Below are 26644 nucleotides of genomic sequence, written 5' to 3'. Positions count from 1 at the left end.
CTATATATCTACACAAGCCTTTTTCTTTTCCTTAGCTTCCTTAACTAGCCTTGGCTCATTCTGAGTTTAGGCATTAGTGATATTATTTTTAGAGGGCAGAGCTATATTCTTACAAACATCTCGTGTTATCTGTCCTTCCTTCTGTACATTGCCTTTTAAAATCTAATAACAACATCAAACGATTCAAGTTATGTGATAAATCTAAAGAAAAGGGTATCAACAGCAAGAAAATGCAAAAATCAAAATATTAATAGCTTTGACTAAAAAGAATGTCTATCAACAATAAAATATTACTTGTACAGGCAACAATCTTGCTCGTCTATGAATTAAGGATTGTTAAACTTCCCCTATTAGGAGTTATGTTGCCTTACATATCTTTATAAGGGAGATAAAGTTTAATTTGGGAAAACTCAAATAGCAGATATCATATGAAGGCTTTAATTCCTTCTTAGAAGAGATATGTGCTAATACAATTTTGCCAACATAGATTTTTTAAAAGTAAAAATTCCATTAATTTGTATTTTGAAATTATGAAATGTTTTTGAACTATATAGGCCTAATTTAGGTAAAATGATTATTACAATGACTCTTACAAATGATCTCATTCATATAGATAAGAATTAGAGGAACCTTCAAGATTATCTGAATACATTGCTTTGTCTGTTAAATAAGACTGTCTCCCAAGCCTTTTAAGTGGTATACCTCACTTTTTTTTTTAAGGTTTTTGCAAGGCAATGGTGTTAAGTGGCTTGCCCAAGGCCATATAGCTAGATAATTATTAAGTGTCTGAGGTCATATTTGAACTCAGGTACTCCTGACTCCAGGGCCTGTGCTCTATCCACTGCGCCACCTAGCCGCCCCCTAAGTGGTATATCTTACTTTAAGCAAATTGAATAGAGCCAGATATAAATTTACAAAAATGATTAACTGGGAGGAAGTGATTATTCACTTTATAAAATATGTGTTTGATTTATAAAAGGATTGATGGGAGATTTTTCTTAATTTAAATATTATCTAACTAGTCTATTTAAATATTTAATTTTTAAAAAATTCAAGTTGCAAACAGCTTTTTTCAAGAACACATATCTTCTCTAGAAAGTGAGCTACATCTCTAGTTCCAACATCACACAAGTCCGAATAGAATAAAAAAAAATTAAGCAAAACCAAAATTCATCAGGCTTTGTATATCCCTTTTCCAGGAAAATTTCCCATGGATCTAATGGGTAGTATGACTAAGTAAGTATCCATCAATCACCAAAGCAAGCTTTCTACTTTGTCCCCTCTCCCCCATATATTTTCATCTTTTCTCTCTTTTCTTTTTCAGCTTTCTGTTATTTGTTTTCTTCTCCAATTAGAATGTAAGCTCTTTGAGGGTAGGAACTATCTTTCTGCTTGTATTTGTTGTCTTGATGATGTTAAAGAATGTTTGTTGAATTGATTTGCTTTGGCAAACATTGTGTGTGTGTGTGTGTGTGTGTGTGTGTGTGTATGTGTGTGTGGATTAAGTGACTTGCTTAAGGTTCCAAAGATAGTTAAGAATCAAGTATCTGAGAATGAATTTGAACTCAGGTCTTCCAAGACTCTAGGGCAGGTGCTCTATCCACTCTTCCCTTCTGGCAAACATTTATAATAAAATAAACAAGCATTCATTAGGTACTTGCTTTTGTTCCAGTTAACATGTTAAATGTGTTGGAGGCACAAAGACAAAAGTTGACAATTAAATAGAGGAAACAAGTACTCATATAGTTTAGTCAAAACAAATACAAGGCTATCTTGGAGGAAAGGCTATCTGAAATAGATGGTGCTTCAGCTGAATCTTTAAAGTGTATTGTGGGGGCAGCTAGGTGGCGCAGTGGATTGAGCACTGGCCTTGGAGTCAGGAGTACCTGGGTTCAAATGTGACCTCAGAGACTTAATAATTACTTGGCTGTGTGGCCCTGGGCAAGCCACTTAACCCCATTGCCTTGAAAAATCTTAAAAAAAAAATAAAGTGTATTGTGATTATAGTGAGCATAGTGTGTAAAAAATAGCAAGTAGACCAGTATGATGAGTAGTAGTATTTTTGTTATTTTGCTCATATATATGAAATAATTCTATTATAATTTTATTTCGATTACTAGATTATAGAGTGGACCTTACTTTTTCACTTTGGTTGAAATTTTGCAACATTAGCAGATACTTTGTACTCAAAATATTCAAATGGATAAAGGATAGTACTAATTTGAATGCTTCATCCAATAATGCAGATAACAACTAAGCCTTCCATGACTGCCCATACTGTTGCCATTCATATCAATGTACACCTATGATTTGCCACAGGGGGAGAATTTTCAGAGTACCAGGCACTTTCCTCATTTTTGTTTGACCTCAGCGATAGCAATGGAGTCTGTAGATTATAACTTGGCCATAGCAACCCATTATATTAGCAATAATAATCAAAGAGAACATATTTTATTAAAAGTTTCTCTTATCAGATTGGCAATTCTAGTTTTTATCCAGAAAAACAATTATCCACTGCAGTGCCATTTAATTTAATTACAGGCACATCTGTTCAAACATTTTCAACTTAAAAACAAATGTATTCACAACTCTCTTTCACCCCCTTTCATATGTAGGTTGAATGGGTTTAAATTCAAAAGCAACTGATTTTAGGTATAATTTTAAAACAAAATAAGGAAAAAAAGTATAAATAATTACATACCGCTGTAAATTACTCACCTTTAAAATATACACCAAAATAGTTATTTAGTAGAAGGCTAATACTTTCTTATGAACTCTACCCCAAGTTCTAGATAATATGAAATAATATGTTTTGTATGCTCTAAATGAATTGTGAATATCTCTGCTCTTAATTGTTTTCCTCTGTTTTGGGGGAAATCTTTTGTCAATTAAACAGTTTTTGGCCAAGCTCTCTAATGGACCAGGAAATTAAATAGTTCTAATGGAAACTTACTGACAGCTAATACCCACATTTTGCCTGTTAAGGCAAATCCATTATAATCACTTTAAAGAATGAATCCAGTGGTTTGGCTTCCTTGGAGAATGGGAACACCAAGGCAGTGATGATGATGAAGGTAATATTTTGGACCACAGAGCTGCAAAAGACAACCAGGGGTTATCTAGCTCAATCTTTAACTCATTTCAAGACCTGTAGATGTTGTATGTGTATGTGTGTGCAATTAAATGAACAAACAACAAAAAACCTCTAGGAGTAGCGATTCCATAATTTTCCCTGGTTGCCTATTCCAGTGTTTAATTGCCCCTTTCTCTTGTTATAATGAACCTATTTTCTCTTGTTCCACCTTCTGTAGAGAGGGAGAACAGCAGATCAGCATTCCCTTAGTAAAATTCTTTATAGACTTCTTCAAAGTATTTCTTAGCTTTCAGGTTAAATAATATTTTTCTCAAAGGACAATTAAAGTAGATTCAATTTCAGAAATATTTATTAAGCATCTGTTATGTACCAGGCTTCTGTCCTTGGTGTTGGGAATACAGAGATTAAAAAAAAAAAAGATGCAGTGTCTTCCCTTGAGGCACTTCCAATCTACTGGGGGGAGGAGGGGGAAAATGGTAGGTTTAAATTAAATTTAAATTAAATGTAACCAGCAGGTGGCACTATCTGGCAAGGTTTAAAGATGTATGTAGAATGTGAAAATCCAAGAAGTTTTGGAATGTAGGCCAGTAACATTTTTCCAGATCACACCTTTCTCCCCTCACCAGGAAGCCATGTAGTGAACTATTTTTTTTTGTTCATACCATTTCTCCCCTTTTTTTCCCCTGGAGGTCGAACATCTCACTGAGATGCAAATGGGGTAAATGTTTAACAACCAGCTCTCCCTCCAAAAAAATGACACTAAAAAAATCTGTATTATTTATAGTTTCTACATCACTTTCTTAAGTCTAAGCAATCAACAAAAGAATAAATCAAGTTCTAATATGTAGAATTTGCTGATTTCTGAGGTGCAAATGCTTATACTGGAAATGTAATAATGGACTCTACCAAGCTGAACTAGATCACTAGATATATTGGTGTTTGACACTCGAATTTGCTTGCTCATACCTCCATAGACTAGGAGTAAAGGGGCCTGAATCACAAGGTTCATTTCTCTCTGATATTTAAAAGCAAATAACATGAGTTATAAAATCAAATCCAGAAGGTTATCTCATTTGATTTAGGCAAATATTAGTGGAAACCCTAACATTTTGAAGTCATTCTATTCTGCTTTGTGCTGACCAAACTTGCCACTGGTTTTATCCATTATAATCTCTCCTCTCCCACCCATCCCCCAGTCCTCCATACAATTATCAGATGTTAAATCACAGAGAATTTGCAACTATCAATAGTTTTTCTTTTAAATCAAGGCTAAACTAGCTTTTTAAAAGCATTCAATAAGTTAGTATAAAAACAATTAGAACTAATAGTTGAGCTTTTAACATACACTTAACCAACTGGGGTAGGTATGAGAAAGGGCAGCCAATTACACCTCCTGTATTTGTCCTTTTGCAGAGGAAAATTCAATAACAACCAGATATATCTGTACTAGCAGCATCAAGCTTCTCTATAGTCTAAGGCAAACAAGCAGAACCATTATTTGTGGAGACTGTATTCCACATTTGCATTAGAAGACAAGCTTCCAGTTCAGTATGTTTTTGTACAAACTCATCGCAGGGTGGGTGCCTTTTGTATATGATGGCAATTCTTAGAATCCACACAGTTAGGTTTCAGATTCTTACTCTGCCCACAGGGAAATCAGCCTGAATATCTAGTTACATGAATATAACATGAATCAGAATGCAATGGAGAAAAGAAGAGCACTAATTAAAGTTCTCTAGGGCTATGTGATGAGGAGCAAATACCTTTAGCAGTGGTGGGTTGTGGGGGGGGTGGAGCCCTGTTCCTTGCAAGTTTTTTTGGAAGTTGTGTTAAAAGTGCAGAACCTTCAAGGAAGAGATGGATTTTCTTAGATAAACAAAAGACATCATCTTTCTTTCCTCAAATTTCTTGCTACACTCTTTCTGGCTCTCTTTTGAGTCTATCATATTCCACTTACTTACATCATACTTATTTGGATACTTTTCATGTCTCTTATTAAACTTTGAAGTTTTTAAAAGGCAGATATTATTTTCTACTTCTGTGTTCCCAATATTTAGCATAGTTGCTTGTATTGTAGTAGCAAGGTTTGTTGTGAATTGGATGCAGGACTTTAAAAGTCCCATAGTTTTCCTATCACTTCTCTGACTATTCCCTCACATTATTTTAACTTTTGAGAAAACAATTTTGTGCTGATGACTCATGAGACACAAACTATGAACTACAGTGTAAATATTTCAGAAAACTGATGAAGCAATTGGGTGAGTCATTACTTTGAATTTAATTCTGACTAACTAATAAGAAAGGGTGGTTGGTTAAGAAATTAGAGGAAATGAGAGCCCTGGCAAAAAGGGGACCTTATCATTTCACATTTCCTAAAAAAAAAAAAAAAGAATTTTGGGCATAATAAAGAATCAAGTAAAAGCAAAGTTTTGACAATGAAGTCACAAATGAAAAAAAAAAAAGGAAAAACTCCCTAAATAATTATGACTGTATAGAAAGCTGTTTGATGAATTCATATTTTATGATTCTTTTTTTTTTTTTTTGCAAGGCATTGGGGTTGTGACTTGCCCAAGATCACACAGCTAGGTAATTAGTAAGCATTTGAGGTCAGATTTGAATTTAGGTCCTCCTGACTCCTGGGCCAGTACTCTATCCACTACACCACCTGACTGTCCCAAGAACTCATATTTTAAAAAGTAAATATATTATACACACACACACACACACACACACACACACACACACACAATATAAAGAAAGCAAATAACAAGGATGAATAGAAGAGTATGGGATGAATCTTTAAAAATCATTAGGGTCTGGAAGTATAAAATCCTAATTCAGTTATGAAGAATGCAATGGTCTAGAAAAATCAGGTTAAAGGGATATTAGGTATATAATAGGTTAAGAAAAATAGAATAATTATACAACTTTTATTTTGTGCCCATTTTCTCTGTTATGGAGAATGATCATCAAACTGGGAAAGATGAAACAAGTGTGATTAAAAGAAAAATGAAGTTCAAGATCAGTGAGAAAAGAAAGAACTTAGCTACTGAATTGAGGTCAAGTATGTAGACTCAGATGAATTACATCCTAAGATAATATAAGAAATTGCAGGTTAATGTAGAATTTTGGTAATCTTGGGTAAATAAAGTGGATTCATAGAAATACCAGAAAAATGGAGAGAAATAAATACTAGAGAGAGACAGAGAAGCAGAACAGAGACTGAGACAAAGACAGACACAGAGAGACCTAGTCACACACACAGAGGCCGAGAGAACAGAGACAGAGGCAGAGAAAGCAAATATTTAAATCTGGAAATTACTGACTAATGAATTTGACTTCTGGTAAAATTCTAGAATACTGGTATCAAACTAAAATGGAAGTGGGGCCACTAAATTGTATAAAGGATCCCCGGGGGCCTGTAATTTGACTTAGAAAACCACATATTGCCATTATCTTTGTTCAATTGTATTTTTACATACTTTAAAAAATATTTCCCAATTGTTTTTATCCTGGTTCCTGTGGGTGCAAAAATTATGCAGGTAGATTTTGACTCCATGAAAGGAAGAATTTTCAAACAATTAGACTTCTATGAAAATGGAAGTGGCCACTTTGTGAGAAAGGGAACTTTTCACCATTGAAGTTACTCAGGCAGAGGCTGAATATCTGTAATATTGTAGAGGAGATTTCTGTAGTACTTGGACTAGATAATCAAGGCTAATGGTATTTTACATAAGAGAATATCTCAGATTTTTTTTTTTAGATGAGAAAACTATTGCTCAGAAATCCAAAGCAACCTACCATACTAGAAGGACCAGACATATCAACTGAGGCAGACATTTGCTTGGTCTGTACTCTTAAATTCCAGTCCTTCTGAAGTTAAGCATAACATAGAGAGAATAAACCATAGAACTGAGACTCAAACTCAGGACTTATGATTCAGATTGGGCTCTTTTCTCACTATAATCATGCTCAGGTGCTGTCCAGAATCAGATTATTTCATGAAATTCTTTCAGAAACACAGACACTGAAAATCATTTCCTAACCTTCAAAAATCCTCAGGACCTCTTGATTTATGTAGTTTTTTATTTCTTCAAATGAAACAGCATCAGCCTGAAGAAAAAACAAATGAATTGTTATAACATAGCATCTAGCAAATGAGGAAGAACTAAAAAAATGAATTTGTAACTATATCTCTGAAACTATGAAGAGTTAAGTTTAATCAAATAATAACGCTCTTGAAGGTGGATTTTACAAAGCTGCGAATATCTTTTACTGTTGTTGAAAAGCAAATACTAAAAAAGAAACTTCAAGTAGCCTCAATTAGCATCAGTCAGGGCTAGGTTTATATACTAGTCATAAGAGGGTTATTTTTACTATATATGGACAAGTGTTTCTGCATTTCATAACTGAAGAATATACATACACATTATTATTACAACACATTTCCCAGTAATATATAAGCTCTTGGTAGGTAGAGACTGTTTGGATTTTATTCTTAAATCCTTAGTTTTTTTCACAGTTTCTAATATAGAAACATGCTTATTGACTGACTGATAGGAATTAAGTTCATTTCTAAAGGAAACTAGGGATTGGAAGAGTTGAGAGTTGGTTAATAGGTTGTCAAAAAGGCTGGACTTGAAATAAATAATAAATTGGTGGATATCATTCATTGGGTATTTTATTTTTAGGACTGAAAACTACATATTATTGATTTATAGTAAATAAAACTCTCCTGACTAAAATATTTTAAAACTTTAATTTACATATCACAGAGATAACAAAAAAAGGGAGCAAAAGCTCAGATCTGAGAACTAGAGAGAAAGAAGAAACGATAAAGCCTCTCCAGTCAAGTTTAATGATATAAACTATTTTTTTATCTACTTGATAAATAAGCCCACACGCAGCTGCCAAACATATTCCAAATCCTTATTAAGCATCATTCAAATCTGATGTTTTATACTACCAGCTACAAATTTTAATAAGTAGGCTATTGCTTTTGGTGTCACTATGATATAAAAATGCATTTTGTTTATTTTTAAATGGAAATATTTAATTGTTCAATTTTGGAGATTATGAGCAGTGTGTACAATGGTCAGGGAGAGAAGAGTAGCACAGAAAACTAAGTAAATTCCTATTTCTTTGATCTATTTTCATTGAGGGCAAAATACATTGGAAACTCTGTTGGCATGGATTATAAAAGAAGTTACATTAGTTATTACTGGCAAATCATTAAAACAGATTCCATCAAAAGGAGAATTTTTGGAGAGGTAAGAAAGGTAAGAAGAGGGTAAGAAGAAAAGAAGTAAGGAAATGAAAATTCTATTAAAGACAAAGGCCAAATCTGGAAAAATCCAGAGTCTGGAGCAAGGTCCAATTCATGATACTAATACTTTGTCTGATGCCTCTGACAACCTTGTGATGAAGTTAGACTTCATTTTGACTCCATTTTCTTCTTTGAGAGATTTTACTTATATTGAATACTTAAAGAGAATTTTTATTAAAGAGGCTGACTTCTGAATATAGACTTAACAAAAAAAATGATTAGGTCAAACAGTTTTCCCTGGGAATGCCCTCATTTCTATTCTATTCTATAGCCATCATTCAGCAGTTTATTCAAGAAAATTGAGTTTTGGTATGACACAGACCTGGTCTAAGTTTGATTCACACATCATTTTGGTTCATTTTATTTTTAATTATTTAATCATTGAATTTAATCATTGAATCACTTCAGAAAGGCCTCAAAACTTTGAGTAAATTGGTATACAATCATGACTTAAAAAAACTGATGGATATCTTCTATTGCTTGGTAGAGAGCTGATGAAATAAGGGTACAGAACCAAACTTGCATCTTCAGAAATGGTGAATGATTTGATTTGGTTTGACTCTAATCTACATTTTTTTTTTTTAGGTTTTTTTGCAAGGCAATGGGGTTAAAGTGGCTTACCCAAGGCCACACAGCTAGGTAATTATTAAGTGTCTGAGCCCGGATTTGAACTTAGGTACTCCTGACTCCAGGGCCAGTGCTCTATCTACTGAGCCACATAGCGCCCCCTAAGCTACATATTTTTTAAATATATCTTGAGGGGAGGAGGAGGAAGAAGCCAGTTGATAGGCCCCAATAGATATAAAAAAGGAATAAAGAAAGATGACCAATGAGACATTTTAAAGACTATACAGAGGGAAAGAAGGGAAGGTGCAGAAAAAGAAAAAAAAAACTATTTGTTAATACAGTGAATATGGTAAAAGTTCAGTTTTTGTAGTTCTTTCCTGTTTTTTTTTTTTTTTTTTTTTTTAGTTTTTGCAAGGCAGTGGGGATTAAGTGGCTTGCCCAAGGCCACACAGCTAGGTAAGGTAATTATTATGTGAGTGAGTGAGGCCGGATTTGAACTCAGGTACTCCTGACTCCAGGGCCGGTGCTCTATCCACTGAGCCACCTAGCTGCCCTCCCTTGTTTTGTTTTATTCATTCTTTCATTCATCTATCTATCCATTTTTTTATCTATTTATTCACCTATTCATTCATTCATTCATTTATTTATTTATTAGGTTTTTGCAAGGCATACAGGGTTAAGTGACTTGCCCAAGGCCACACAGCTAGGTAATTATTAAGTGTCTGAGGCCGGATTTGAACTCAGGTACTCTTGACTCCAGGGCCGATGTTCTATCCACTGTGCCACCTAGCCGCCCCTTCCTTGTTTTGTGATTGAATTTACAACAATAATGATTTTTTAAAACATGTGACTTACCGGAATTCCAGGGGTGCCTGGAGAACCTGGAGGTCCTTGGTAGCCAGGGGTTCCTGGAGAGCCTTTGCTTCCGGGGGGTCCCATGGGACCTATGATCCCTTTTACTCCTGGAAGGCCTGGTTTTCCTCTTTCACCTTGTGGACCTCTGTCTCCTGGTATTCCTTGATCACCCTATTAGAGAAAATGGCCATTTCTTAGGTCACTACACTCATTTTGATAGGTAGCAAGGTTGGAAAGAATCAAACCCCACTTATTTGCCACATTATTTCATACAACTTTTAGAACCAAGTTGTCATTGCAGCAATAAGATAAATTGATGTAGAAGATTCTGTCACTTGAATTTTCTACCAGTCTGCAAAAAGGCTAATCTATCAAATTTTAAGGTACTCAGTCTCTCTTGAATTCATACATTTGACCTATTTTTTTTCCTGCTATATCTTATTTTGCTTTCCATTTGAAATTCTTGCTTTTTAGACTTGTGGTTTATTGTGCTTGTATTTCAAATATATTGTACATTTTTATGTGTGTATGTGTGGGGATAGATGTACCCTGAACACATACATCTACTTTAAGTTGTATACAAGCCCAGTAACTTGTGAAAGGGAAGCATTAAAAAAAATCCAGCATAAATGATGGAAGTCATTTTTATCTGTCCTTAGACAGATAAGAGGGAAATGACTTCTCAAAAAGCATAAATGAAGGACCCTTGAGAGATTTTCTCGAGATGGCCATTCATTAGGTGATATGAGTCAGTAGAAGTGAGAAAGTTATTACTTGACTACATCTGAATTTGTTGTAAATTTCCTCTAATGCTTGTTTTATACTAAAGTTGCCTTGCCATTCATAAATATTTGAGAGTTGTATCCTTTTGGTTATGAGCAATATGGAAAATGTAAAAACCTTTGTTTAACTTGTATTTTTTAAATAAAAAAGACAAACAATTATTAGGATGTTCTAAGGGCTAAAATGCTTATTACGGCAAGTAAGTTAGGAAACTATCTGCTCAGTTTGATGATAGGTATCATTAATACCCCATTTGGGGAACTATTAATGAAGCTGACTGTTCAGTCATAATTATCATTATAGCACAACAGCATAGTTAATAGTTGACATACTGAGACCTATTATACTAGAAGCTATCTTTCTACCCCAGTAGAAGGCTTAAGGAAGGAGTGATCCCCAAAGTATCACAAATTCAGGATGTATCTTTCTATTATTAATAGGGTAAAAATCCCCTTAATTCAAAATGGTGGTCTCTAATGGATCATGTTGGCTAAATTGAGAATGACTTTTTATTTATTAATAGGGCAGGACTTTATTGTTTCAAAACTGCCTCCTTCCTTGGAGGGATAGACCATGGAATATAGAGAATAAGACCTGGTTTCATCCTCAGGGATAGAACTGAGAAATAAATATGTGATTTGACTTGACTATAAACAGTTGGCTCTAGGATGCATATCATTTCAGCTTTTTTCTCTTCATTTATGAATGGCCAGGAAAGTTACAATTCCTTGGTGCTTTTCCAGTTTATTTTTCTCCTCCTTGATCACCCTATTAGAGAAAATGGCAATTTCTTAGGTCACTACACTCAATTTGATAGGTAGCAAGGTTGGAAAGAATCAAACCCCTTATTTGCCACATTATTTCATCTGAACAAGGGAGAATAGATTATTTTGGTTCTGTTCTCTCTATCTTCATTTTTTTTTCTTTCTAGGGGCTGGAGTGATAGGGAGGTTGTGGTTCTTCAATTTCTAAAGGATCAGACATGATGAAAAAACAACTAAACAATATACATTTTGTTCTAGACACCCTGCCTCACCTAATTCAGCCCAAGAGAACAATAGCTTTGGTGGACTCTGAAAGGAAGGGAAAGGAAGCAGACTTGATTTGATGTTTGGTAGACAATTTAAGTTTTGTGTAGTTTTTGCATGAACCTACATAGTCCTTCTTTGAAGACTGGCTATTTTCAAATGGACAGATGTTTAGTATGTGGTTCTGCATATCAGTTATGAGATAAAGTTTAGTGTGTCCTAGCCCTCAGTCCCTATATAACTGTCTTATTTGAGGTAACAATGATTTTTAGAAAATGATCCTACTGTGACAGACTCACAGAATGGTGATAAAAGTAATCAGAAGTGATAATATAGAAAATGAAAGCAAAATTATCCGAAAGCTATTGGCACTGTCAGTGGAATAATTGCAAAATCTCCTTCTCCCATTCCCATTCTTTAACCTTTTATAGAAATTTATTTGGAATTCTCAACTCCTCTGACTTCCATATTTCCTCTGTTTTTAACCACTCAATGAAGTACTTTTTCTCACACTTTAGAACTTATTTTTATTCAAAATTGTTTCACTTCCAAAACTCTAAATTCCAATTAGTCAATTTAAAGACAATAAACATTCATTATTCTGATTTGTTTCAAAATGCTATGCCCATCTTGGACACACAAAAATAGAACATGCCTGGTATCAAAGAGTTAATGATCATGGTGTAATGTAAAAGGGATGAGGAGGAATCTAAACAAGCTACTTTAAGAATTGTTGAGGCAGGAATCATTTTCAGCTAGGGGAAATCTTTGTGGAAGAGCTGGTAACTGAGTGAGTCTTGAGAAAATAGTACAGAGATAGTGCCTAGGATTGGGTTTGGATTTCATTGATATGAGCTACTCCTAGATAGGGAAACTTTCTCTACTAATGTAAGTTGTTACCTTTTTTGCATTTTTTCATATTAGATAGCTGCCTGGAGAACTAAGAGGTTTAAATGATTTGTTCAGTCTCATAACATGTAATTTATTTTTTAAGTAGCAGGAAGTCACTGGAATTACTTGATCATGAAAGTTCTGTGGTCAGTTGTATACCAGGAAGATTATTTTGTAAGCTATAAGAATGATAGATTAGAAAGGAGAGCAAAATGAATCAGAGATCCTAGTGAGGAGGCTATTAAAACAGGTAGAGGAAAAGGTAATGAAGTCCTGAACTAGGGTATTGATAGAGTGAGGGGGAAAGGAGAAAGATGGGAGAGATATCATGAAGGCCAAATCAACAGAACTCAATGATTAATTGTATATAAAACCATAAGGGAGGGTCAAAGATGACTCTAAGGTATTGAACCTAGGTACCTGGAGCATGAGTGGCATCAACAAAAATAATTTTTAGAAAGTGAGGGTTTGGGGATAAAGATAATGAATATAATTTTGAAGTTGACTTGGGGCTTATAGTAAGATACTCAGGTGACAATGTCCAGCAAATAGGTAGAAATACAGTACTGGACTTTGAAAATGGAATTTACCTAAACCATAACTCTTCTCTTTCTAAAACTATAGTTTACTTGAAAGTGGAAACTTGAACATAAGTTGTGATTCTGAGACTTAGCTCATTGAAAAAAAACCTTTGAATATTTCTGAACCTTTTCTTCCCTGTAAAATGGGGTTAGTAATACTTGTACTGCCTCCTCCCAACACCGATCAGTTAGGATCACAAATTTATGTTCAACTAGTATGGAAAAAGATAAGCCTTTGATTTATAAAGAAGTATAGGATGAGTATTAAAAAAAAACTTTGTAAATTTGACTGATAGGATGATGACTTCCCATATAGGAAAGTTTGTAGATGGAATGTGTTTAGTGGATAAAATAAGAGTTCTATTTTGGATAGGTTGAGTTTGAGATGCCTGTGGACTATTCTGTTCTAAAGGAATGGGTACAAGGATGGCACTTGGATTGTCCATCTGTTATTCTTTCTGTTGCAACAGCACCAATCCACTTATTTATTGTTCATAAATATTATTGGAGATATCTCTCAGGGAAATTCTTTCACTTTAGGCAAAATTGGAAATTTTGGAAATTTTGAAATTTGGAAAAATTGTCCATCAAGATGAATTTCTCCATTACTTTTTGCATTACTTCCAACTTTGACATATTTTAGTCCTAATGAGATGAGAAAACTGAGGTGTAAAATAAGTTGTTCAAGTTCATGCAGATGGTAAAAATCAGAACCAGGATTGGGAACAGCTCCTTCACTCCAAATCCATTACTCTTTTTTACTCTACTTCACCAAAGGAGAGAACACTGAATCCTTGGAGGGGAATTATTCATAATTGCACTACTATGTACTAGATGATATGCTAAGAGCTTTACAATTGTTACTTCATTTGAGCCTCACAACAACCCTGAGAAGTAAATGCTATTTTTAATACTCATTTTACATATAAGAGGACTGAGGCAATTAAGTGACTTTCCCAGAGTCACACAGCTAATAAGTGTTTAAGAGCAGATTTGAACTCGTCTTTCTGGTTCCAGGTTCATTATTTTATCAACTCTTCTAGCTAGTTGCCTCTGAAGTAAAATAAAATCAAGGAAATATTGGTAACTACTGACTTATATGCCAATTTTCCAATCTCCAAAATCTTTATTAGAATAATCTACACATGTTAACAGAATCCTTGGTGAAAGTGAGAGAAGCGAACTTCATTGCAAAATATAGAGATAAAATACAATAATATGTTTCTGTTTCAGTAATGCAAAAGATTATCAAGGTCTCTCTTTGACCAAACGTCTCCTCTAAATATGTTAAAATCATACAACATTTTCTGAAAAATATAACAACTGAATCAACTATTAAATGAAGCATAAAAACAGGAAGGCATATCCTTGCCAATATTGTCCTTTGGTCAAGTCCTTATAATTAGTGAGGTCCTCCAGATACTTCAAATTGTGAATGAATACATTTATGTTTGCATTATGTTCTGTTATACTGCAGAGCCTCCTAAATGACATAATAACTCAAAAGAGTAAGGCCTCATTGTTCTCAAATTAAAAACCAAGGGGATGAAGACTAGAATGGTTCAGTTGAATGGCCAGCTCATGGAATTGGTTAAGTGGTATGTCTACTTTAGATAGCTACTTCAGACTTTACAATGAATTGAACACAGAAGGAGGAAAACAGTGCATTAGATTGCCCTCTGAAAACTGCCCAGTGATTTTAAAGGCTCTAGGTTTCTCCATGAAATAAAGGTCCTAAATTTTAATATCAAATAGTCTTCCTATGATGCAACATGTTTACAAGTCATGGAATTTTCTGTTTTTGGAAAACTAAAATTGAAGATAATTCTGAGATTAATATAGAAATGTACAGTGGGAGTAAATAAGCTACAGCATATGACAAAAGAATTGTATACCAAAAGCAATGTAAAAACATAAACCTGAAGAAGATGAGGGCAATTACATTACAAGAGCAGGAGATAAAAAATGGATAGCCCATGTGCTCAATTCATAGTCAGACAATGTCAAGAGGAAAACCACTATCATGTTAAATAAACTTCCTGTGGAGAATTTGCAGAAAGACATGAACAAGATTTGGATTGGATGAGACGATATGCATTGGTGTCTTTGCACCATTGAGAAATACTCACAGTGATAAAATCATAGATTTATTGAAATATGAAAGTACTCCATTATTTGGTATCCTCTTGCCATTTTCACATAGAAATGTTTTGGATTAATTTGGTTGGGCTTTGTCTCATTCCAAGTCTGCTGTTTAATATCTGTTTTTTAAAACTACACTGAACTTAAATTTATGCCATGTCCTTTTTTATTTTTTTTACAATTGAATTTTTATTCTACTCTGGCTTTGCCCTTGGCTGCCATGTTTTACAACTTGTCATAAAAGAACAACTATCTGGCATTTTTCTGCCCTCTTATTATGGTGATTCTTCAATATTAGCAAATGATCTCCTTATCTTTATCCTTCCAATCTAGTTCCTCATGGGCAAGTATAGTTTTTGATTTTATTTGTATCTGCCATGATTAACACTGTGTCTGGCTCATAATAAGAACTTAATAAATACCTATTGACTGACTAGTTGACATCTAATGTTGATTTTAACCTTTACTGAAACTAGTGGATAGTTTGCACACAGCTGACTGACTCTTAAATGATTCCAATATTGGTAATCAGTAATTTCCTATATGGCAATGATGCCATTTTCATTTTTTTTGTCAAGTTATTCATTGTCCAGGACCTTCTGATTCTGTATTTTTTTACATATAAGTGTGAAACTTGAGAGTACTATACAAGTGAAGCACATAGGCATTGTGAAGTTCATTTAAGCCATCTGATAAGGGGTTGCACAAGTCTTTGGCTTCTCATTTCTCAAACTTGAGATGAATTTTCCAACATATATTTTGCCTTTCACAGTGCCCATTCACCATTCACCTTTATCTTGGAGTTTCTGTGTATTAATAGTTCTTTTGACTTTATTTGGAGGATCTTGTCAAGTTCTTCATAGAATTTCTCTTCCTTTCTATTATCTATTATAGATGTTGATGAACAAATTAAAACTGGTCTTTTTGCCTATACTCACTGTGAGCTTACAAGAGGAGATAATCAAGTGTTCCTGAACTGATGTTTCTTGTTGCTTTTGGATCTACCACTTCTAGTGAACATAGTGCTAGGTCTGGAGTCAGGAAGATCTGAATTCAAATCTACCCTCAGATACTTGCTCACTGTGAGACCTTGGTTAAGTCATTTAACTTCTTAAGCCTCAATTTCATCAACTATAAAATGAATGTAATAAAACTCCCAGAGTTGTTAGATCAAATAAGATAATATTTGTAAGGTAGAGTGTCTGGAGCATAGTAGGTACTTTATTAGTGCTTAAACATTTATATTGAAGATAATTAATTATGTCAATTTGTCACTGGTCAAAGATTTCATATTTAGATAACCTATTTTTCTCCTTACTATCACTGAGGAGGTGGAAGAGGGTCTCATGGGTTTGAGAACTTTATTTTTCTTTGTTTCTTTGACTGCCTAATAATTCTTCACATATTGGCCAACATAATGGTTATGAACCATACTTATCTGGCTTGGTCCTCAGACAGCAGACTCAGTATGTCACTTGAGGCTACACTAGGACCATTTCACTGGCATAATGCCAACTTCATGCCATTGTGAACAACTGGAACAGGACTTTGTGGAAATAGGGCTCTCTTAAAACAAACCCTTTTCTCTGATTCTTATATTTTTTCAAACTTATCATCTTATCTGTCTCTTGCTTTTCATTGTCAAGTTTCTAGAAAGAAGAGTCTATATTTGTATTCTAAACTTTCTCTCTGTTCACTCTTTCTTCAAGTTTGACTTCTTTCACCATCATCTACTGGAACATGCTCCTCAAGATTACCCAGGGCCACCATATTGCCAAACAATGTGCTTTTCCCATATGCTCCAATTTTTAATGTCTCCACAACATTAAACAGTTGATCATCACTGTTTTCCATCATGATACCTTCTCTTGATCCTCCTGATACCTCTCTTATCTTCTCCATGATTCTACATTCTTCCTACCTTTTGGGGACTCCTTTGCTGGCTACTCAATCTCCTCCCTTTCCTTAAGCAAGGATATCCTTCAGGTTCTATCCTTGTCGGATGGTTTGTCACTCTCTACTTTGTTTATCTTGGTCAACAACAATAATATCAATAGAGATGAACCCCAAGTGTTTAAGATTTTAGTCTGGAGCTGAGTTGAGATCTCTATTATTGGAAAGAGTTTCATAGAGAGTTTTTTCGTTAATGAAAACAAACATGTAGACCCAAATTAAACATATAAACAAACAAACCAGAGGAATCTTAGATCTTTTCTTTCCCTTAACTCTTACATATGATCACTTGGCTAATTCTTTCATTTCTGATTTCACAGGATTCCTGGTATCCATCACCTCCTTTTGTATTTTTATGGTGAATGATCATCTCTTTTCTTACTTGGAGAATTCATCAATTTAACTGGTCTTCCTGACTCCAGTTTATTCATTTACATTATTGTTTATATTACTGCCCAAATGGTCTTCCAAATGTACTGCTCTGATCACACATTCTTCTGACAGAGAGCTGTAGCAGCTTCCCTGTACCTACCAATAAAAAATAAATTCTGATCCAAGCACTCAAAAGCCTCCAAATTTGATTGCAACCCATCTTTATAGTCTTATTTTATACCATTTTCTTCATGCATTCTGTAGTCTAGCCAGACTAGAATATTCATCATCCCCTATTTCTTTCCATACTTCTCATCCTGTCTTCTCCTATATCATTTTCCTATATCATTATCCCTGCCATAAAAGGGTTGTTCTAATCTTTATTGAAATCCTTCATTTTCTTCACAGTCATGTCAAATTTAGGTACTATATCCTTCATGAAGTCATCCATTCTTTTTTCCTACCTCATTCTGAGGTGAGCTTTCATTCCTTAAATTACCCATAGCATTTTGGCTAGATCAAACATTGCCCTTATGACTTCTGTTATCAGTTATTTATAAAGTACTTCCCATTACATTATAGACTGCTCTTGAAAGCAGGATTGTGCTGTATCTTTCTCTGCATACCTAACATCTTGAGTAGAGTAAGCACTTATTAAATGCATGCTTAATTTAAATGATAATCACATGAAGCTATGGGAGGATGGTAGTTATAGTGAGGTTCTTTAGTAGTGATGCAGGTGAAGACTAAAGAGTCTAGAAGCAGGGCTGAACTAAAGTCAGTTACTTATCCACTCTCATTACATAAGAACCATGGTTGAAGTGCCTCTTGCTGGCAGACATGAAACACTGACAATCCACCTTTCTGAGGTAGGGTCTCCTGCATGCCATTAGTCTTGGGGTCCTGTTCTTCCCTGTACCTTCATCTACATTAAATTATGGGGTTTTCAGGACAAGTAACTATATGTATATACAATGTAAAATACAGAGCAATGATCAGTTCACTTATAGTAGACAGATTCAAATAATGATAATGGTTATATACATACACGTTCTCCTTTGGGTCCTCTGTCTCCAGGCCTGCCCACTGGACCCTGGAAAAAATATCATTAACTGAAACACATATTTGTCAACATCCTTCATATGTCTAAATGGTGGCTGGACTTTTGTAGCTAACTATAAATCTGATTTTAAATGTAATTGCCATACCTGAGGACCTGGTGATCCATCTTTTCCATTTATTCCCTATATAAAGAGAGAAATAATTATTATCTGCATCTGGGTGTATAGGGAAAGTAAAAAGAAAGCATAGGGAGGAAAATGTTTCAATAGATGAGTTGCATTTAAGGGAATTGACTGTGACCCTGCCAGCTAGATCCTAGATTATACTGATAAGGCAGTATGGAATGGTAGAGAGGACCCTGGAGACTAGAGAGCAGGGTTCAAATCCATTTGCTAGCTGTGTAACTTTTGAATAAGTTCCTTTACCTCTTTGAGCTTAGTTTCCTCAACTGTGAAATAGGTACAATAATAATGTTACACAGCTTATAGGTTGGTTGTGAGAATGAAATGCCATATTCTATGTCCAGTGCTTTGTAAACTATATATACAGAAATGTATGTATATTCACACAATATACACACATGGGTATACATATAATAAAAATGTTAACTATTCTTATTTCTTGCTAGTTATAGATCCTAATGCATAAGATTCACTGTAAAATCTGGATGCCCTCAGGTAGTTGCTGGTGGATTTTCACAGTAATATGAGGCAAAGCAACACTATCCTCTAATACATTCCTGTGCAGAGCAACTCTCATTAAAAGTCTTCAATTGAAACTCAAAACAAGTTTCCCTGTATGGTTGGAATAAATTCCTAGCATGAAATAACCTGCCAATCAAAAGATGGCTTCATGTCTCTCAGTAGGCACATGGTGAAGGAAGGAGGAGAGAACCCTTAATCACTGTCATTGAGAGTACTAAATAAGTGCTTTTTTATTAGAAATTGTGATGTCTTCTGAACTTTGCAGGGCTATTCCTGAGGTGATAATAAAGCAGAGCCCTACTAGTAGATTTATGAGATTGGGAGGACTATTGTCTGGAAGATGTGAGAAGTAAAAGCACTTGGGGTCAAGTCAAATACCTAGAGTCCTAACTGCAGATGTATTTCTGAGATTTGATTTGAAGAGGGAGATCAAGGTAAGGAAAATGATTTCTTAGCCAGCAGGCAATTGCATGGACATGCTCCTCTGAAAAGCCTAAGAGACCTGAATTGTGCCAGGATAGATTCTATGAGGATGGAAGTGCAGACAACTGTGTGTTTTCACTGCTGTAAATTACACTAAAATCTGTCATGGTTGATAAGCCAACCAAAGTCTTCCAACATCTTAGAAACATCCTGGGAATGATGGTGAGTACTTTAAATAAGAACATGTTACTTCAAGTGTAAGGTTCACAGAATTTATTACATCAGAAACAGAGGCAAAGAAGATAAAGCTGATTAAGGAGAGGATGTGAAAGGAGCCAACTCTGTCACTTGGAGAAAAGAAGATAAATCTAGTGTAGAAATATAATTCAGTGTTTTCAGGAATACTGCAGGACATAAAACATCATGTTAGCCCTTTTTGTCTTTCATAGCTCACTGAAGAGAATCTGTATACTGTCTTCCCTCTTTCTTGGAAACATTATTAAATGCCTACTATTTGCAAAACATTTAAGCAGGAAGTTTCTGGAACTCTTGCTCTTAACTCACTGCTTCTAGGGCAATTTTGCTTCAGATTGTTTTTTTTTTTTTCTGTTGGAGGGGATGGATTTCCACAAACTGATTCACATTATCTTGTCCAATTTCCTCTGAACTATTTGCATTCATTCTCTAGATGACTGACAGGAGTAAAGGATTCAGTTTGTGCTTCTGAAACAGAACAAAAGTAAGTGGCCCATAAAGGGACTAGATTTATAGCCTTTAGTTATTAGTTTGTTACTCCACAAATGAACCAACTAGCTTGAGTCTGGTTAAAGGTCTCAGTTTTGACATTCTATGGTAATGATTCTTAGAGACATCCTTTCTATGCCTCAGTTTTCTCTTTTGTAAAATGAGGGGATCAATCTCAAGTGCTTCAAAGGTCTCTTTTAGTTCCAGATAATAAACAAATCAATACCTATTTATTAAATAAATATTATGTCCCAGGCACTATGCTAGTGAATACAAAAAAGAAGGCAAAAACAGTTTTTGCCCTCAAGGAGCTTATATTCCACTGGAAGAAGAATATCAGGTAAATAACTAAGTATGTATATAAATATGTATATTTATATGATACAAATAGAGTTAGTTGGAAAGTAATTTAAAAGGGGAAACTACTAGTAGCTGAGAGGACAGGGAACTGTCCATTGCAGAAGGTGGGACTTGAACAAATTATGGCATGAAAATGGAATGGAATACTATTGTACCATAAAAACAATAATGATTAGAGTTTTAGAGAAACTTGGAAAGACTTGTATGTATTGATACAAAATGAAGTGGACAAAACTAGGAGAACAAATTATATATAATAACAACAGTGTAAAAAGAAACAGATCTGAAGACTTAAGAATAACTCTGATCGGGGCAGCTAGGTGGTGCAGTGGAGAGAGCACCAGCCCTGGAGTCAGGAGTACCTGAATTCAAATCCGGTCTCAGACACATAATAATTACCTAGCTGTGTGGCCTTGGGCAAGCCACTTAACACCGTTACCTTGAAAAAAAAAACCCAAACATAAAAAAAAAGAATAACTCTGATCAATACAATGACTTGAATTGAGGGCTAAAGGCAGCCAGATAAACAAGAAGAAAGATGAAGGGACAGCACATTCATGGAATGATGGACAGATGGGGCAATGGTACAGAAAAAGGTGATATGGGTTGTGTTTTAGGTTTGGGCAAGTCAGTGTTTGGACCATAGAATAAATGAAGGGTAGTGTAGTCTATGAATAATAGAAATAGGAAGGGGACTGGTTATACAATTTAAGTCTACTTATGAATTTATTTCTTCTTCATAGTTTCTCCTCCACTCTAACTTCCAATGGAAGGATATTATAATTTTTTCTTAAAGGAAATATCTGCCTTAGTAGAAATGTTTGTTATAATGTCATCTTGAGCTATTTGTTAGTAATCATGCTCCTTGAAGAGAAAATGAAATTATATGTTTAACCAGTGATTATCCAGAAAGACAGTGCGGTAAAAATAATAATAGTACTTATTTGCACAGTACTTTAAGATTTACAAAGCATTTTACTATGTTATTTCATTTGATTCTAAAAATTGAAATTGAGAGAAGGAAATTGTCTAAGATCACTTAACTAGTGTAGAAGGGAGGATTCAAATGCAGGTCTTCCTAACTCAAAGCCTAACACTCTTTCTACCATCAAGCTTAGGCTGTCTAGCAATGAGTAAAAAAAAGGGAAAATAGAGCATGAAGAAAACTAATTGACATTTAAAATTTTTGCCCAAGATCTAAGTGGTGTCAATGAGGCTTCTATCTACCTATATTTGATGATGTGGCAAAAGTCCACACAAACTCCTAAGAGTGAATGAGAATTAGGGAAGAATCACTATTTCTTTAGCACATTTTGATAAAACTGGACCCTTTCCAATGGCATTTCTGGCAGCAAAGTCAGTAATTCATGCTGAATGGACTTACTCAGGGCTGAATCAGCAAATGAAAGGTTCCCTTTGCTGAATCTGGAATAATTTTCTTGGTGGTTTTCTTATTCAATCTTAATTCTCCTTAGGAGATAGGCTAAGAATTACATCACTTTTATGAGCCTGCTGGAAATTGGTAAACAAAACAAAAAACATACAAATAAACCAAAATTGAAAACTTACTGGTTTTCCTGCAGGTCCTTCAGGTCCAGGGAAGCCAATATCTCCAACAGGCCCTCTTTCACCCTTCACACAGAGAAGCACATTCATATGTATATAAATAATTATTGACTTCAAAATACATGTATTGGAAAGAGTTTGGATACTAAAGGGGCACTCACTGGTTCTCCTGGCAATCCTGGAGGTCCTGGGGTTCCTGACTTTCCCTGGAAAAGAAATTAAAGAGAAATATTACATTCATTATGATAGAAAGATCCACTCCTCATAGTATCTTGGCAGTTCGCTTGCCTACGAGATTGCCATCTGATTATTTTAGGTAGTTAGGTGAGACAACTGGGTAGAGTGCTAGAACTGGAGGGAATAATACTTGCGATCCAATACTGCCTCAGACACTTCCTAGTTATGTGACTCTGGGCAAGTTATTTAACCCAGCTCAGCCTCTGTTTCCCTATCTATAAAACAGGGATAATAACAGTACCTATCTCCTAGAGTTATGAGAATAAAATCACAGGACATTTAAAAAGTGCTTTGTAGACCTTAAAGTTCTATAACTGAGGTTATACGTTCCAAAAGAAAGCTACCAAGATGGTGAACCTGTTTAAAAGGTATTGAGACTGAATGTAATCTAATTAATCATTCATCTAAAAGAGTATTGTCCTTCTTCAAAGTAGTCATTTGTTCAATCTTTTTGAGTTGGGTCGGATTCTTTATGATCTCATTTGGGGTTTTCTTAGCAAAGATACTGGAGTAGTTTGCATTTCCTTTTCTCAGGTCATTTTAAAGATGAAGAAACTAAGGCAAGCAGGGCAACTTGTCCAGGGTCACATAGATACTAAGTGTCTGGGTTCAGATTTGAAATTATGAAGAGGAATTTTCCTGATTCACTGCCTAGTGCTTTATTCCCTTTGTCCCTTAGCTGCCCTCAAAGTAGTTATCTTTGAAGCAATTCCAATGAATCTACCATTTGCTCCAAATCTGTTTAGAATTTCTGTCTTGGAATTGCCTTTGGAGCCCAGTCAGAGCCTATAAATATACTTGGGTGGGGGGGGTGCATTATGTTCATCCTTATTAAGAGTCAATTTAGGAGAATAATAAGCTAAGTATATGTCTGGCAAAGAAAAAATAATGAGGTTACTTTTCTTGTATGACTTATAAACTTGCTTTTATGGCACTTCCACAAAAGAACCTCCCAAAATATCCTGATCAATGGCAGTTTGGTTGGATTTCAAGGTCACATAGCCTTAGAAGTATCTACTCTGAAGAAGAATCCCTATTTGATGTATACATAGTAATAAAGGGTAAGCTCCATTAAATAAATAAATGGTAAGGAATTGGGGAAGTGAGGACAGAAGGTTATTCTTTGGAAGTCCTCTAGTCTTTAACACAATGTCTCACACATATTTCCTCTCGGTCTCTCTTTGTTTCTCAGTCTTTGTCTCTCTCCATATAAACACATATATAAGGAAATTTATTTATTTATTAAGAAAATTAAGATTTATCTTTTTTTTTCTTTTTTCTTTTGCAAGACAATGGGGTTAAGTGGCCTGCCCAAGGCCACACAGCTAGGTAATTATTAAGTGTCTGAGGCTGGATTTGAACTCAGGTCCTCTTGACTCCAAGGCTAGTGCTCTATCCATTATGCAACCTAGCTGCCCCTGAAAATTAAGATTTATAAAGAAAACAATCCTTATCATGTTATCACAACTTGGCTACTGGTTTTTTGAATTTTTAAATTTTATTTTAGTTGTACCAGAACTGTAGTTTCATTGGCATAAAGTATATATCCAACAAACAAGCTCCCTCTAACAGTGTAAAGCAGTACCTGCTCTACAACTTACAGAGTTGATATTGAGATATCTGTAACACAGAGAAGTTGAGTGACTTATCCAAAGTCATAATATCAGGATGGTCCAAGGCAGGACTTAAACTAGGTCTTTTTGACTTTAAGATCAGCCCTTTCTCCACTATCCCATGTTCCCTCCCTTACCTGGGTACAAAGCAATTTAAACAAATGTTGTGACCCACCAGGCTCCACAATGATTCAGATTGAGGATGCATTCTCATCCTCTATCTTATGGTTAGCTCCATAGAGAAATGGAGAATAGGAATGGCTATGGTCCTACCCAGGAGCTTGTCTGTCATCTTTCTCTCTGTATCTGAATAGCAAGCTGAAGTGTTCCCAATGACTCCTCTGTGAAGTTATCATGAACCTGCTCTGCAGGGGCACCTAGCAAAAGGATAAATGGCCCTTTATTCATGAAGCGTGACCACAAAATTTTAATTAGAGCAACCTGAATGAAGACTAGAATGATCTCCAGGGCTCTGCTAAATGATTCCAACCTTTTGTGCTGTACTTTCTATTCATTTGAGGAGACCTTGAATAGATTAAAATATTTGACACCAATGAGCAACAAAAATGATTGAGAGGATTGAAGGACTAATTTATGAGGAAATATTAATAGTAATAACGCTCAGCTAATAAAACTAGGCTAAGTGAAACCTAAGGTAGGTTAAGGCTTTCTGCAAGCAACTTGAAGTGCAGGAACAACAGGGCTACAAGATATGGTCTCCAGAGTGGCAAGAATTATAAGTAGGGACTAGAAGATAAAATAAAATAAAGAAGAGAAAAGCCTAATTGCAAATTGCACTTGTGTTTTTATACATTGCTTATGATTTGTAGCTTCTTAGAGACTTGGAAATACAACAGAATGAAGACAGAAAAGAGGAGAAAGAGCACATTAATATACAAAACAGAAAGTGAAGGAAAGAGAGGGAAAAATTAAAAAGACTGGAGAGTCATATAGTAGTAATAATATATAATTCTATAAAGCCTAGGGTGGTCAGAAATGCTATAGATTCCTAATGCAAAGGAAAGAAAAAGTATGGGTATGAATGTTGGAGTAATAACCACAGAAGCAGCTCTAGCAGTGAAATGGCTATGATTATAAACTACTTTTAAGTGGAAACCAGTTTTCCTTGGAAAATGGGGGAATCTTTAATGAATAAAAACTTAATATACTGAAGATAATTTTATGACGGAACAGGAAAATGGTGCCATTTTGTCCTAGTAACCAAACTGGCATGATAATTTTTCTTTTGTTCTTAACCTTCCTTATTAATTATCTTACCATAAATTTAAAAGTTTACCAATGAGATATCATTTCTAATAATTTCACCCCTATGAAATAAAATGAACTTACTGGTATTCCTGCTATTCCTGGAGCACCAGCTGGGCCTTGATCTCCCTGACCAGAGAAAATAAAAAAAAAAAAGATTAATTTAGCAGCTTCTTTGTAGAACCTCAAAAAATCAAATCATTAATGAAGGTAGGTAAGAAATGCCACAAATATATATAAAAATACTGGTTAAAATAATCTGCTACATCTGGTGAAAGCTTAACAAATAGTAACTGGGGTGTAGAATGTAAGAAAAAAATAATTGACATGCGTAATTACAGATGGGACCTGACAGTGGATTGTGTCTTAGAATTAAGAGGATTTTGGTGCTTAAGATGATGAGCTTTATAACCCCAAAGAAGTCATTAATCCGTTAGTGCTCCCAAATAACTCTTCAAGACTCTAAGTTGTTGATGAGTTACGTATGGGCACCAGTTAAAGAGTGTTTTCATGTGAAGAATACCCACACTGATGAAATCTTAAGTTTAGACTCAGATGTGAATATTAATAAAAAAATAAAGCCAACCAAGTCTTTCCTTTTATTCCTAAAGTAAAGCAAAAAATCCTGGCTTTAATGAAATTAAGAATTCAAGTTATTATTGTCCTACTATTAGCTTTTAAAAATTTTATTAGCTAAACATGTTTTCACTAAGGTTGGGCTATTAGAAATACAGTGACTAAGAGTGATGTAGGCAGTGCTAAACAGCAATAAAAATAATGGTTATGTTATTTTTATATACTTTTAAAAAAAGACATGGACATAAGTTAGAAGATCGAACATCTTCAGTATCTACCAGTGGCTGGGCAGAAACTTATCTTTCTGCATGGATGGTGAAAATGAAATGAAATGCAAATGAAATGATCAAGAACTTCAGTTGGAAGAAAATTTAGCTTGTATAGTTCTCAACAGTACAGTAATTCAATTGTTCATGAGATTCATTTGAAAATGAGGCAATCCACTATCACCAATAGTTGACTACACTAAAAAAGAAATGCTGGTGACTATAAGTAGAACAT

The 26644-nt window shown here is 34.8% G+C and overlaps 1 protein-coding gene across 1 annotated transcript in view; it reads right to left on the bottom strand.

Annotated features, from left to right (window-relative positions):
* The window catches only part of COL19A1 (collagen type XIX alpha 1 chain), a 407957-nt gene that overhangs the window by 15056 nt on the left and 366257 nt on the right, over positions 1-26644 (bottom strand). The window contains exons 41-47 of the mRNA XM_074237299.1: positions 25652-25696; positions 22613-22657; positions 22455-22517; positions 18801-18836; positions 18641-18685; positions 9843-10013; positions 7141-7207 (exon numbers count right to left, since the gene is read on the bottom strand). Coding sequence (XP_074093400.1) covers positions 7141-7207; positions 9843-10013; positions 18641-18685; positions 18801-18836; positions 22455-22517; positions 22613-22657; positions 25652-25696 — 472 coding nt within the window. The remainder of the gene's footprint in view (positions 1-7140; positions 7208-9842; positions 10014-18640; positions 18686-18800; positions 18837-22454; positions 22518-22612; positions 22658-25651; positions 25697-26644) is intronic.

Source organism: Macrotis lagotis, chromosome 5 (assembly GCF_037893015.1).
Source record: "Macrotis lagotis isolate mMagLag1 chromosome 5, bilby.v1.9.chrom.fasta, whole genome shotgun sequence".
In the NCBI taxonomy this organism is placed as follows: domain Eukaryota; kingdom Metazoa; phylum Chordata; class Mammalia; order Peramelemorphia; family Peramelidae; genus Macrotis; species Macrotis lagotis.
This window is presented reverse-complemented; position numbering and strand designations above follow the sequence as displayed.